Source organism: Podarcis filfolensis, assembly GCF_964270895.1.
Source record: "Podarcis filfolensis genome assembly, chromosome: 16".
Lineage (NCBI taxonomy): Eukaryota > Metazoa > Chordata > Lepidosauria > Squamata > Lacertidae > Podarcis > Podarcis filfolensis.
Genome location: NC_139620.1, coordinates 26408368 through 26423245, shown reverse-complemented (window position 1 = coordinate 26423245; position 14878 = coordinate 26408368). Strand labels below are relative to the sequence as shown.

The 14878-nt window shown below is 46.4% G+C and overlaps 1 protein-coding gene across 2 annotated transcripts; it reads right to left on the bottom strand.

Moving 5' to 3' along the window:
* Positions 1-302: 302 nt before the first annotated feature.
* RAB36 (RAB36, member RAS oncogene family) lies at positions 303-14823 on the bottom strand. Of its 2 annotated transcripts, XM_083590601.1 has the most exons (12): positions 14164-14823; positions 12011-12054; positions 11379-11466; positions 10611-10702; positions 10046-10111; positions 8957-9058; positions 8335-8399; positions 7915-7966; positions 6000-6081; positions 3086-3176; positions 2314-2433; positions 303-1363 (listed from the first exon to the last, which is right to left on the bottom strand). In XM_083590601.1, exons 3-12 carry the CDS (start codon positions 11445-11447, stop codon positions 1299-1301), a joined length of 804 nt encoding a protein of 267 aa, XP_083446727.1. In that variant the 5' UTR covers positions 11448-11466; positions 12011-12054; positions 14164-14823; the 3' UTR covers positions 303-1298. The 2 variants fall into 2 exon arrangements, with proteins under 2 accessions (XP_083446727.1, XP_083446726.1); XM_083590600.1 differs by lacking the exon at positions 12011-12054.
* Between the last annotated feature and the right edge of the window lie 55 nt (positions 14824-14878).

The window sequence follows — 14878 nt, the reverse complement described above, 5'->3', positions numbered from 1 at the left end:
AGCTCTCATTGGATTCAGGGGCCAAGCAGTTTTCTGGCCACCAGGGAGGAGACATGCCACATTTACACTAACAAAACGTCCGTGGCACTCAGTGCCTGCCCAGAGACTGGGGAAAGTGCCAGGAAGTTTAAAATCAGCAGAGAAATGATGGACTCGCCCATCAGCATCCAATCTGGCTGGAAAACACACATACCAAACTAGCCAAGAGGCACGTTCTGGGCTTTAAGCAGCTCTCCCCTTTCTCCTGGGGTGGGATGTTTTAGCATAAATTGTTCTGGCTTCCAAAGTATCAGTCTTCAGAGGACATCAGAAAGCACGTTTAATTCCACAACTGACATGAAAATAAAGACGAGTTTTGTACAACTGCAGCTGCTAATATCTAAGGCAGTTAGAGAAATGAGATTATTCCACACCTCGGAGCAATGCAGAAGACTTGGGAGGCAACCTACCACCCACTACTGGCAAAGATGGAATGATGCTGCTCATTCCTTAACCACCATCTGAGAAGGACCACAGGACTACATGCTTTCTCTTCCTTCATTTCCTCACCCCTCGGATTCTACAGATTCCTCCTGCTGCTCTTAACCATTATTAAGTCAGCACTATGATTAACCACAGTGATCACGAACTAGAGAAATTCAGCTTGAGAAGGATGCAAAGCTGCCAAGACTACAACTCTCAGGAGCACCTGCTGGCAGAGGCTGTTTTGGGACTACATTTCCCTCCAGCCACAGTCAAGAGGTCCAAGGCATCTAGGGAAGACCGACCTGCTCCCTTAGCTGGGCTAGAAGGAGTTTTAGCCCCCAACACCCGGAGGGCACCAGGTATAACTGAATTCACAGAGACACACCAAATCTGAGCTTCCTTCACATCTGAAGCCTCTCTCATAAGGCAGGTCCATCGTGTGCTCTCCACTCCCAAGGTCTGTCGTTTCCACAGAAACAGGCTTTGCAAGTTTGGAACAGGATGGGTTTCCTGGAGAGGGAAAGAGAGAAAGAGAAAGAGAAAGACAGATTGTGCTGATAACAAACACACCCTCCTGGAAAAGGCAGATCATTTCCCATAACGTGAGCTCAGAAAATAGAATTTTTCCAAAGAGAGGAGAGAGGCTGTCCGTTCCCCTGAAGGCAGATCAAAGCAAAGTGGGCTTTGGCGGGGAGGGGGGGCTGCACCGCTGCTTCCCTGCCCCCCTCCTTGTCCTGCTGCTGCTGCTTGTTCAGATATTCAGCTGCTTTCCTGAAGTGCAATTTGGCGAATCCTCCAGCAGGCCAGGAACTTGCTATACCCACAGCTGGCTACTAGCAACAACTTGGGCTGGCTTGTGGGTTGGCTTCCAAAGTCTCTGGCGAGTCCCCTTCTATTTCTGCAACAAGGGAACAAAGAAATGGCCAAATCAATCCTTTCGGAACATCACTTTCCAGAAATGGTTAACAGGCAACAGCGGTGTTCATCCCAGTCTTCAGAAACATTTGCATGGTGCAAGTAAATAAATAGGTACCGCTCCGGTGGGAAGGTAAACGTTTTTTTCGTGCGCTGCTCTGGTTTGCCAGAAGCGACTTAGTCATGCTGGCCACATGACCCGGAAGCTGTACACCGGCTCCCTCAGCCAATAAAGCGAGATGAGCGCCGCAACCCCAGAGTCGGCCACGACTGGACCTAATGGTCAGGGGTCCCTTTACCTTTTTTACTAGATGGGCAGGCAACCTTCCTGTGCTTGTCGGCATGAAGGCTGGGGTCCTACTGGCCTCCCTTCCCCAACCTGGTGCCCTCCAGAGGTTTGGGGCTGCAAGTCCTATCAGTCCTAGTCACTGTGGAGGGGAGGGGCTGCTATATGCATTTATATTTATTATTTATTCATAAGAAGATTATATACCACTTAAGACAGAATCAGCTTACCCAAGGGAAGGTGTGCGTGCTACAGCACAGAACACAGAGAAGTAGGGAAAGGGGCCCCAGATACCAGAAAGACCGCCTATAACCTATTTCATACTTTGAAGATGAATGTGAACATCTTGAATTGGGCCTGGGAACAGAACAGAAACCAGTGCAACCAGTTTTAAAACATGGATTATGCAAGTCCTAAGTGGAACCCTGGTCAGTCGTTTTGCTTCTGCATTTTCAGGCCTGCTGAAGTTTCCAAGTGGTCCTGCGATTCTGGGGCAGACGGGAGTCATAGCCCATAACGGTTGGAGAGCAACCAGTCAGCAAAGACTTTTCTAAGCAGAAGGAAAAGCTATCTGCCCCCCCCCACTATCCTCATCCCTTGAAAATGTTTTGTTTTTAATTAAACAAAGACAATTCAGTTCAACTTACTGATGAGGTTTCCTGCACCAATTTGGGCCATTCGGCTGTTGCTCTTCTCCAGCTCCATCAGCATCGATTTTTCAAAGGCCAAGGCAGCAACTCGGGAAAAAAAACCCTTGACGTTTTCCCCTGGTGAAAGAAAGAGAGGGTGGGGAGGTGGAGGGAATGCTGTAACCTTTGAGGGGCTCAAGTATCTAAAGCAGTGTTTCCCAAACTTGGGCCTCCAGCTGTTTTTGGACTACAATTCCCATCATCCCTGACCACTGGTCTTGGTAGCTATGGATGATGGGAGTTGTAGTCCAAAAACAGCTGGAGGCCCAAGTTTGGGAAACACTGCTTTAAAGCGTGCATGGCTAACCCGTGGCTCTCAAACTGCAGCAGTTGTAGTTAACTGCTGGCTGGGGATGATGGGAGTTGGAGGTCATCAAAATCTGGAGGGTCATGGGTTAGCCACTCCCGTTTTAAACACAGGGTGGTACTATAGGCAGCTGCTATTAACAAAATGGCTCATGTCTCTTCCAACATCCCTACCCACCCCCTCCCAAAAATGGAGGGCGGGTGTTCAAGGGACTACCTTTGGCATCTTGGCATGAGCCTGTGTGGAGTTCCAGAGCAGAAGGGTGCATTTCACAAGGATCAAACTCTGCACCCAAGCAGAGCATCACTATGAAAGACACTGTCCCACATAAGTCCCTGGGCAAGCTGGCAGCTTAACTCCTTGAAGGAGACCAGCTGGCATGCACACCCCGCCAGTCCAAACACTTCAATAGGCTCAACTCACCTGTCTTGGCTGAAACGGACCAATATTCTGCCTGCATTTCATTGGCCAGGTGGATGGCGTCCTGTTCTGTCCGCTCACAGGCAGCGTCAGACTGAAAAAGAAAGGAACCACAGCCAAGGAACAGCAATCTCTATGTTGCGCTGCAAATGGGTAAACTTCCCCCTCACCCCCAAAACACAAATACAGTGGTACCTCGGGTTAAGTACTTAATTAGTTCCGGAGGTCCGTTCTTAACCTGAAACTGTTCTTAACCTGAAGCACCACTTTAGCTAATGGGGCCTCCTGCTGCTGCCGGAGCACGATTTCTGTTCTCTTCCTGAAGCAAAGTTCTTAACCCGAGGTAATATTTCTGGGTTAGCGGAGTCTGTAACCTGAAGCGTATGTAAGCCGAGGTACCACTGTATGACCTACCTAACAGCCGTTTTTCCTTCTAAAGAACAGAGAGGGATTTGCTTCTGCAAAATGTGGCCATGAGTTGGCTTTGGAAAGAGATTAGACCAGCTTTTCCCAACTAGGGATGGGCAAGTCTGTCAATTCCAACTTCTCTCATCTTTTCAGCCCCCCACGCCCCACCTAATTCAGTTTGCTGCATTTCCACATTAGTTTGCCCCCCCCCCAAAAGCAATTCCTTGCAAAAATTCTTAAGTGTTTTAGGGCACATTTTTCCTGTATACAGTTTCCCTTGATAAACACAGATGCTTACAAGTCATTTCCACTATGCCTTTTTATACACTTTTGGGGGCTGGTGAACTGTATAGGAACATTTGGAGAAGGGCAAATTTCTAAAGATAAAAGCTGAGTTTTCCTTCTTTTTTTTAAAAAAAGGAAGTGTGACTGAGATTTGCATTTAGAAGTGAACCACATTGGATTCCTGCCCCCATCTCTCTCTCTAACCAGATGCCCTCCAGATGTTTTGGTTGGCAACTCCCACCAGCCCCAGCATCGTCCAGCTATGTGGGCTATGATGGAAGCTGCCGTCCAAAACATCTGGAGGGCACCAGGTTGGCAAAGGCTGAGTTAGACCAATGCAAAGAAGAATTAGTCTGCCAAACAGAAGCTGTAAAAGACTGTGCCACCTTTTAAGCTCTGCCTGCTGGCTCTTAAGAGCAACTGATCATACATGGTTGGATACATAAGATAAGAACCTGTTCAGGACAATAAAATTTTGTTTACTTCTACCTGGGCAATTATTATATTCTTATTTCACAGTGTATGGAAAATGTAACACATGAACCTGCCCTTACAGTTGAACCCATATTTTAATTAACTGTTTCTTCTTTTTCTATTATGTTTTATTGTAATTTTATTAGTGTTAACCACCCTGAGCCTGATTCTGGCCAGGGAGGGCAGGGTATAAATAAAATATATATATTATTTTTTATTATTATTTGAACCCCAAAGGAAAAAAATAGCATTTATGGTGGTGTTCTGCTGATTGAATTTTTCTACGGTATCTGCTCTCTGTTATTTGGAAAATACAAACTCTGTCCTTCTCCCACGTTTTGTAACTTTAACTATATATTTTTTCTTGTTTGTTTGCTTTAAGGTTCGATTTTACTTTGATAAAAACCTTTATTATAAAAAAGAACTTGCCTCCATCCCATGATGTACAGCTATTACAGTAAAGGGGAGAAACTGCCTTTAAGCATCTGTTGTCAGAGCCTAGATAGGCTGCTCGTCTCTCCTGAGTTTTAAACCTGCATTTTCCTCCCGCTGCCTTACCAAAGAAATCTGTCCAGAACTGACAAGTGCATAATCCTTTCTGCTTCAGCAGGGCAAGGAGCTGATGAGCAGAAATGGTTTGAAAAGACACCAGAAAAGAGTTTGTGCTAGAAGCTGTTCAGGATGATGATGAAGAAGAAGAAGAAGAAGAAGAAGAAGAAGAAGAAGAAGAAGAAGAAGAAGAAGGGGAAGAAGAACCCAACTCAACAGCAAGAAAAGTGAATTCTGAATCCTTGTTGGGTCTTGGCTATGGAAGGAAGCACAGGCCACAGGGATCCCTTCCTCTAGCTTCTGCACACAAAGGACATTGTCCCTCTCTCTGCTTCAGGCCCCTTTTATCTATGTGTCCTGCATGCGTCGACCAGGCTTGTCCCAAGTGCTCCCAACTGGAGGCTTCATATTGCAGGCCAGATGTTCTGACACAGGTCACTGTTGTGCACCCACACATTCTGTTTCCCCCAGTTGTGGTTATTGGTTGCAGTTCCGCTGCAGTTACTGATGGCTAGAACTTCTGTCAGCATCTTAAAAAGCAGAGACATCACCTTGCCAGCAAAGGTCTGTATAGTGAAAGCTATGGTTTTCCCAGTAGTGATGTATGGAAGTGAGAGCTGGACCATAAAGAAGGCTGATCGCCGAAGAATTGATGCTTTTGAATTATGGTGCTGGAGGAGACTCTTGAGAGTCCCATGGACTGCAAGAAGATCAAACCTCTCCATTCTGAAGGAAATCAGCCCTGAGTGCTCACTGGAAGGACAGATCCTGAAGCTGAGGCTCCAATACTTTGGCCACCTCATGAGAAGAGAAGACTCCCTGGAAAAGACCCTGATGTTGGGAAAGATTGAGGGGACGACAGAGGACGAGATGGTTGGACAGTGTTCTTGAAGCTACCAGCATGAGTTTGACCAAACTGCGGGAGGCAGTGGAAGACAGGAGTGCCTGGCGTGCTCTGGTCCATGGGGTCACGAAGAGTCGGACACGACTAAATGACTAAACAACAAGAAGAAGAAGAACTTCTTCTAGCCCTGCTGTTAGGCAAGTTGAGCTCTGAGCTCCCGGCAACCAGCCATCATCACACAGTTACCATCCAGACGGGACAAATAAATTGTGTATGGAAACTGCAGTTCCGTAATACTGCTCAAGGTTCCGAGTAGAGCAGCTGCAGCATTTATTTTGCGAGCTGCAATGCACTTACCACTAAATCTTTTTTTGTTCCAACGAGAAAGATGAAGCTGGAGCCTGGTTCATTTTCCCTCAATGCATCCTCCAGCCACTGCCTGAAAAACGAGGAGGACAACAGAGGAAATGTCTGAAGGATTTAGAATGCACAAGATGGCTGAGTTTCATGTAAATGCTTTTAATGTTTGATGTTTTATTATGCTTTTATATGTACTGGAAGCTGCCCAGATGTGGCTGTGGCAACACAGCCAGATGGGTAGGGTATAAATGATATGATGCTGATGCTGCAAAAGGCAGTTTGCGTAGGATGAAAAATGACAAGGGATCAGCCCAGTGTGGAGAGTTCTGGAGGGAATGGGGGCTGCATACACACCATACATTTAAAGCACACAAAACTCAAACAGAATCCTGGGAACCATCACAGAGCTACAATTCACGGTACCCTTAAACCAGTGATGGGCAAACTTGGCCCTCCAGCTGTTTTGGGACTACAATTCCCATCATCCCTGACGACTGGTCCTATTAGCCAGGGATGATGGGAGTTGTAGTCCAAAAACAGCTGGAGGGCCAAGTTTGGCCATCACTGCCTTAAACAAACTACAGTTTCCAGAATTTTGCGAGGAAGGAGAATGGGCATTAAATGTGTTTTAAATGAATGGTGCACATGAAGCCTCCATTAGCCAGAAGAGGAAGAAATATAATCTTGATGGAAGGGGGAGCCCCACAAAGTTCTGCTCTCATCAGCAGTATTTTGGGCCAACTGCACATGGCAGTATTAATACTCTTTTCAGAGCTGAAAAGATGAATAAATAAGCAACTTATGATAGTGACATACTAGATATAAGCCATTTCTCAAGCAGGAAGCCAGCATTGCTTGCTCGTAACTGACCACCTGACATTGTTCTCCACATTAGGATTGGTCCTTGAATAAACATGTGAGCAAGAGCCTAGGTCAGCCTTTGGACTACAACTCCCATCAGACCCTTGGCTGTGCTGGCTGAGGCTGATGGGAGTTGTAGTCCAAAACGTGAAGGGGCTACAGTTGGGGAAGGCCAGCCTCGTCTCCCGCACAATTCCACCACCCTGAGCAAACTCACTGACATACGCTCCATTGTCCACCAGCCACATGTTGGCCGATTTCATTCATCCTGAAACAGAACCCCTGATCTCGGGTGTGATTGTGTGGTATATGAAAGTACAGAAAGTGATCCATTGGAGGAAAGCAGTAATGAGAGGAACTGGGGATTAGCATGATGAGAACAGGAGGAAGGGGCAGAGGGGAGAGGAAATGGAAACCAGAGAAAGAGGAACACACACCATATGTTCTTCCCTCTTGAGAAAAAATAATATCTCCTCCTCTGCCAGTCCCCTTGGAGCGATGCCTCGTGTCTGGCCCACCAAAGGGGGTGAGCAACTAAGCCATCTTTACCAAGTGCAGACGGAAAACCCTGGAGGGAAGCCGGGTAGGGAGGCCCCCGTGGGACGGATAAATGGTGCCAGCACCAGGAAAATACAAACACCTCCAGGGAATATGTCAAAGGCTAAACAGAAACAAGGCAGCAGCAAGGAGAGGAGAGGAGAGAGAGAGAGAACTCACAAGGAAACTCTGTCACCAATTTCACATGAAGAGCAGCGATTTCTGTGTCACAATGCAATGAGCTAATAAGAACCTAATTCTTTCAGCAAGTGCGACCGAAACCTCAATACCAACCCTCTCTATTTATCGGGGTGGGAAACCTGTGGCCAGTGGTGGTGGGAAGGGACTGGCAGAGAGACTGAACAGGAAGTGGAACCAGAGCCAACTCATTTTGGTTTTCTCCCTATCCTCCTCCTTCCTGCTCACACCCGCTGACAGGCCCACCCTGCTTAAGCCTGTCTAATCCCCCCAGTCCTCAGGAAAGTTTCTGCAAGAAAGAATGGCAAGGACTTACTTGGTGTGATCCAAAGTCTGGATATCGGCCAAATCAAAGACTGTTATAATCACTGCAACAAAACCAAAAGAGGATTAGGAGACATTCCAGGTCCAGAAGGCAGGAGAAAGGAGTCGTTTTAGTTCTGACTCAGCAGACATCCAGAAGGAAAGAGGCTGGGGACACAGGGCTGGCTTAAAATGCAACCGAGTTGTTCTTTTCCTCAAAGCCAGATTTTTTGGGGGGGTAGAGAATGTTTCAAAATGCAGTATTTCATCAGAAATGACAGGATAGCTATGAATTGGGGCGAAGTCGTGTCTACACAGCTCCCCAAACCAGCGGCAGCAGTGCCCTGGAGGCAGAGTAAATGGGAGAATGTCTGCAGCCCCCAGGAGTCACCTTTTGCCCTGCTAGCAAGGAAGAAAAAAGCTTTTGACTCACCTTCTGCTCCTCTGTAGTAGGCGGATGCAATGCACTTGAACTTCTCCTGACCGGCTGTATCCCATCTGGGCAAGAGTGGAATAAGGGAAGTTTGATCAGTCATGGTGAGCGAGGGCCTAAGTGAGCCCAGGGATAAAGCAAATGGCTTAGGAGTACAAGCTGAAGAAGACTGTGATGCCTGAGTCAATGCCATCTGGAAGATGCCCTTTTTCCTTTTTAATCACATTTTCGTCCTGCCCACTGGCCTTGCTGGCTGCTGGGGGGAGTTGGGGCCCAGCCAACAGCTGAAAGACCCCCACAGATCCCCCTGCCCCTTGGTTTACAACCAGTAGAAAGTCTGTTTCTCAAAATGAATAATGGCAGCTTGGCCATTATTGATCCCCTGAATGAAAGCTGTTCAACAGTGGAATGGACCTTAAAAACTTCGCTGGAGTTTTTATAACAGAGGTTGAATGGGCATCTGTCATGGATGCCTTAGCTGAGATTCCTGCATTGCAGGGGGTTGATCTAGATGACCCTTTGTGTTCCTTCCAGCTCTATGGTTCTATGATTCTTTGATTCTGGCTGGCTCTGTTAAAACATCCCACATGTATGGTGAGCCGCGTGTTCATTTCAAACTTACATCTGAAGATTGTATGGAACTCCAGCTATCTCAAAACGCTCAATTTCAAAATCCACTCCGATGGTTGCCTTGTAATCCCGGTCAAAAACATCTTTACAAAACCTGCAAGGGAAAAATGGGTAGTACACACCTTATTGTTTTTATTATTGTTGCTATTATTATTATTATTATTATTATTGGCTGCTTTAGATTGTTTTTAATATTGTGCTTTAATTCTGTAACCTGCTCTGGGACCTTAAGGTGAAGGGCAGGAAATAAAATAAATAAGGGTGTGGGGATGCTGACAGTAGGATGTTTTTAAAGAAAGAGCAATGAAAAAAAGGCGAGGGAAGAAGACATGTTGGCTACCCCTGCCTTAAATCAAAAGTTTTCACATAGTGGAATATTTCTTAAATACTACTACTACTATTATTATTATTTATTCAATTTATATACCACCCTTTATCAAAAGATCCCAGGGTGGTGAACAACATTAAAAACACATTACAGAACATCAAGGATAAAAACTTAATAAAAAGCATACTGACTATCAGCCGGATAATAAAATAGTAATAATAGTCCTCTCCCCCACACTTTCACAGGCCATAGATTCTTTGATAGCTCTAGGCCTGGGTAAAGAGGAATGTTTTTGCCTGGCACCTAAAGACATGTAATGATGGCACCAGGTGAGCCTCTCTGGGAAGAGCATCCCACAATTGGGGAGCCACCACAGAAAAGGCCCGCTCTCTTGTACTAAATAAACTCTCTAAGAAAACCCTAGTAACCATTGTATGTGAGAGGAAGCTGTGTGGTTAAACATGCATTTAAGAGCCTTTCCAAGTTCTGAGAGGGAGGAACTCAAAAACAGAGACTGGTGGTTGTGTTCATAGGCATGGATCAGGAGGAGACGCATAACTGCAACCTGGGGTGTCTCCTCCTCTTGGTACCATCCCTAAGGAGTGCTTCACAAGCACTGCTTCAGGCAGGTGGTAGCTACTGGTCAGCCAGAAAAGACTTATAAACTGAGGTCAGTAGCTGCACTTTGAGGCTGGAACTTTGGACAGTCTTTGACAAACACCACTAAAACTACGTGTCAAAACAGATTTGTACCTGTTGATGAGGCTTGTTTTTCCAACATAGAGGTCTCCCACCACAACCACTTTTGATATTTTTAGCCTGAAACACACATGTTGTTGTTTTTTCACATTGCACAGTGTCATTGAAATGGAAGAACCATATCAGATTAATACTTCTATTCGGACCAATAAAAATATTACAAAGAGCACATATATGAGATGCAAATAGTGCAGAGTAAAACACACACAAGTGCTTAAATAATAATTATTCTACAATAATCTGAATAAATTATACAATACCCCAGATCCCTGAAATAAGTTTGTGTGTGTGTGTGTGTGTGTGTGTGTGTGTGTGAACCTTTCTTCAGGCTCTTGCGATCTTATTTGTGCTGCAATGTTCCTTCTAAATTGTCAGCAGATATAATATTTTCTTAGATTTTAAGGTTATATAGGCATTTGACACCCCAGCAATTTTGAAACATTGCAAAACGTATATTCTTAAGATTACAGGTCACTTCCAAAATACATAAGGAAACATTGCCTGTGACCGAAACTCTTGTTACGGCACAAAGTGTCATTTCTCCTTGATGCCGACTCACCCAACAGCGCCTGTGTTCTGTCTCCGACAGGCACTCCTCACCTGGGTGTGGAAGTGATCTTTGAGCTGGAGGCAGGCCTCAGGTGTGTACCACTGCAGACACACAGGAAGCAGGAGCATGAGATCAGCTGGGCCAGGACTTCACCTAGCCAGTCCTCTAGGACAGCTTTGCCCGGCCCAAGGCAAAATGTACGGCAGGCTCTGTTTTAGGGAATGCCTCAGGCCAGAGGGTTTCAACCTTTTCAGGTTCACGGCTCCCTTGACCAACTACATTCTTTCTACGGCACCCCTTGGGGGCTCAGGAGCCCAGTTACATCACCCCTTGCCTGCAGAGCCGGCCCCTCAGGCTTTTCAAACATCTTCTGTTCCCTCAGCCTCCTCTCCTCTCCCCTCTCTTTAGGAGTCCTCTGGGCAGCCACTGGTGCTGCCCCTGGTCTCTGAGCTTCCCCCCCCCCCACAAAAAAGAGGTGCTTCCTCACACTGCCCCACAGGGCACCCCCCCGACCAGCCCCAAAGGCACTATTTGCCTGGGGAGTTTGCAGCCAGGGCTGCTCCTGTAACAAACAGCCCTGCAAGCCTTTAGGAGGCAGAAATGCGAGAGGGTATCAGGGGAGGGAGGGAAGGAAAGAGGGGCAGAGGCTGGTGTTGCCCGTGGCACCCCTGACCACCATTCAAGGCACGTCAGGGTGCCACGGCACACTGGTTGAAATCCACCGCCTCAGGCTGTCAGGGAACTAGCCCAGCGGACACAGGAGGACAGTTTGCCTACCTTGGGGAAGTGGGAGATGGTTCTGTCTCTGCTCACAGGTGGCGTCACATGCAGGAAATTGGCCTTCATTGCCCAAATTCAGCGGGTGCTGACAATACAAACCAGAAAACAATATCGGGGTCATATCGGGGGACTTGCCAACGGCAAAACACAACACCAGCACTTAACGCTTGCCTTTTTGCAGTCCTGACAAAAGTAGTTTTTTTTGTTTTTTTGTAAGGTATTCCTAGAACTGGGTACATTTATTGCCTCTGAGGCAAGTCAGAGCCATCATGGCTGGTGGCCAAGGATAGCCTCGTCCTCCATGAATTTGTCCAATTCTGTAATTTCCCAGTCTGGACTGTACTAAAAACTTGTGGGGGTGTCTGTTTTCCCTGACTAGTAGTTCCATGTCTGACTACAAGCTAAAGAAGTTAGCAGCCTGTTGGCTGGGGAGCCTGGCATTTTCCTGAATAATAAAACAGCAAGGCCTTTCATGGATAAAGGATATCGCCAGGATGTTGCCATAGTAGAGGCGAGTGGCATTCTGAGCTTACAATAGCCCAGAAAGAGGGCACAGGGGGACTCCCTTTGCGAGGGCCTCATTTCACAGTGAACATGCCTTTATCCATTTGGATTATATTTTAACTCACTTTAACCATCTCCCCGGCCACCTCGTGCCACTCCAGAGGCTCAGCTGGAAAACAACTTCAGTTAGCAAACCGCAATGGTCCTGTCCGTCATTATGCAAGTCCCCCATCTGTCATAATGTTAATTTAAAACTCATGATCCATCTGATTTCCAAAATGAACTTAGGAGGCTAATAAAGCAGGAAATGCCATACAATATTTAAAAGCCTATGTCACGCCCACCATTCCTAAAAAACAACAACCCCATCTGCAGTTGTAAAATATCAGGATTAGAAACCAACACCAGGAACGAAGTCTGGGCATAGCGGCAAGACACCAAAACTAACCAAAGAGCATTCAGCCAAAGGTCTTTTTCGGAACAGCTTTGTTTTGCAAACCTCTTAAGGAGAAGAGCAGTCTTCTCCAGCCTACAGGAGTCATGTTCCAAAGCATCTGAAGGGCACCATGTTGGAGGGAACCGAGTATCAGGGCTTGATGGCTCTCACTTGGCATTCCTCAGGAAAAGCCATACACTAGGGCTGGGGAACATTCATGGCTCTCCAGATGTTGATGGACTCCCAACTCCCATCAGCCACAGCCAGCATGACCAAGGTTTGTGGATTAGGGGAACTGAATAGCTCAGTTGGTAGAGCACGAGACTCTTAATCTCAAGGTTGTGGGTTCGTGCCCCATGTTGGGCAATAGATTCCTGCATTGCAAGGGGTTGAAGTGATGACCCTCATGGTCCCTTGCAACTCTATAGTTCTATGATTCTATGAATATGGGGAAGGCTTCGTAGCTCAGTGGTAGAACATGTGCTTTGCATGCAGAAGGTCCCAGGTTCAGTCCTCAATGGCATCTCTAGGTAGCAGTAGGACACACGCCTCACTTGAAGCTGCTGCCAACCAAACCAGTGTTTCCGTGCACTCCGGCACTCGTCACGGTGTCCTGTTGCACCAGAAGCGGTTTAGTCCTGGGACTTATGTTCACATGTGGTCAGGATGTAAATATATACAAAATTTTTGCCAAAGGGTGTTTAAGGAGATAACAGAAATCACTGGATCCATAGGTAGAATTATTATTGATTTACGATGGGGTGGAAGGTTCACAGGCTATGAAGGACTTGTTCACAAATTTATTGACAGCTGCACGAGTTATTATAGCTAGGAAGTGGAAGGGACAAGGTGAATATAAAATGGAAGAATGGTATAAAGAGGTGTGGGACATAGCAATTAATGATAAATTAACATGTGCTATTAAGGTAAGACGATGAAGACTCAGGATAAATTATTTTAAGGAGATGTGGAAGGTATTTGTAGAATTTGTACTGTTAAAACGGAAAGGGGTCAAACCATCGCAAGAGGTGTTGAAATTTTGGGCAGTTGGATAGTTACAATGGAATGGTCTTGGGGGTGGGGTGCACATTTTTATTTATTTAATATTATTACTTTGTTAAAAGAAAAGAAAAAAACAAAAAAGAAGCGGTTTAGTCCCAGAAACCTATCTGTGGACAAACGCCAGCTCCCTCGGCCTGAAATGAGATGAGTGCCGTACCCCATAATGAAGTTTGACTGGACTTAACTGTCCAGGGGCCCTTTACCTTTTTTACCTTTATATGGTGTGGCATAAATAAATAAATAAAACACTTGGAGGGCACCAAGTTGGCAAGTTGGCATGGGGTGTGTGGTTGTGGTTGTGTAGGACCATTTGGATCTCTGGCCCTGAAAGTGGCCAGCCACTGTAAAAATGTGCCTTTAAGTCAGTCTCTCTCTCTCTTTCTCAAAATGCTTTCTTTTCCAGGTGTGGGGATTCATTTGTGAATGTCAGAAAGAGCATGGTGGAGAAAGCTGCTGTACAAATCTCCTCTATGTGGGTTTTGCATTTCTGTTACAAACAGGTAAGAGAGGAGGGGGAGCCATTTAAGCCTTATGTGGATGGTAGGGAGGGAAATCACCCTAGTTCAGCCAGTCTGAAGCTGCAAGGTGGCCATGGACAGTTTGCAGAATCACTTGCTCTAATGGCCTTTGGATAATTTGCAAAAAAGCAAGGCGGTGGGGGTCTGATCCTATTCCCCACCCCCACCACCCCAGCAGACCAGGGGCTTCCCCCTGCCCCCCCCCCCGGCATTTACAAAAAAGGGGCAATATGGGCAAAGACTGAGAGGAAAAACGACTCACCGTGCAAGAGCTGCTTCCAGGTCTGGAAAGGGGCTGCCGCATCACCATAGGAACCAGAGCGCCTCCCTCTCAGAAGGTGGAGTTAAAATGCAGAGAAACCAACCACCTGAGAGATCTGGCAGACCTTAAAAACCACTGAGAAGAAGGGAGAAAACCTGGTTAATGAATGCCAGATGTTGGCATGCTCAGCTGAGCAACGCCTCCTGCTGCTTGTATAAAGCTGGACAGCTTTTCTTAAAGGAAAAAGAAAAAGAACTGAATCACCAGCATTATTAAAATTATTGTTGTTTTTATTCCTTCCATTTATAACCCAGCTTTTCATCCAGGGAGCTCAAGGAGGTTTACATGGTTGTCCAACTTCCCATTTCATCCTCACAACAACCCTGTGAGGTAGGTTAAGGCTGAGAGACGGTGACTGGCGCCCAGGGTCAGCCGGTGAGTTTCATGGCTGAGTGGGGAATTCGAACCCTGATCTCTCCTAGGTCTTTGCCCCAAACCCTAACTGTTATCCCACAGTGGCTCTGGTTTATATCCGGACAAATGTTTGCAACATCCATATTTCATTGGAAACAAAACAAGGAGCACCATGTACACCACCTTGAGCTCCTTGGAAGAAACAATAGAGGCAACGCAACGCAATCAATTAAGAGCGTTCAGCATTTACCCAACCTGGCGCCCTGCAAGTACTTTGGACTACAACTCCCATCAGCCTCAG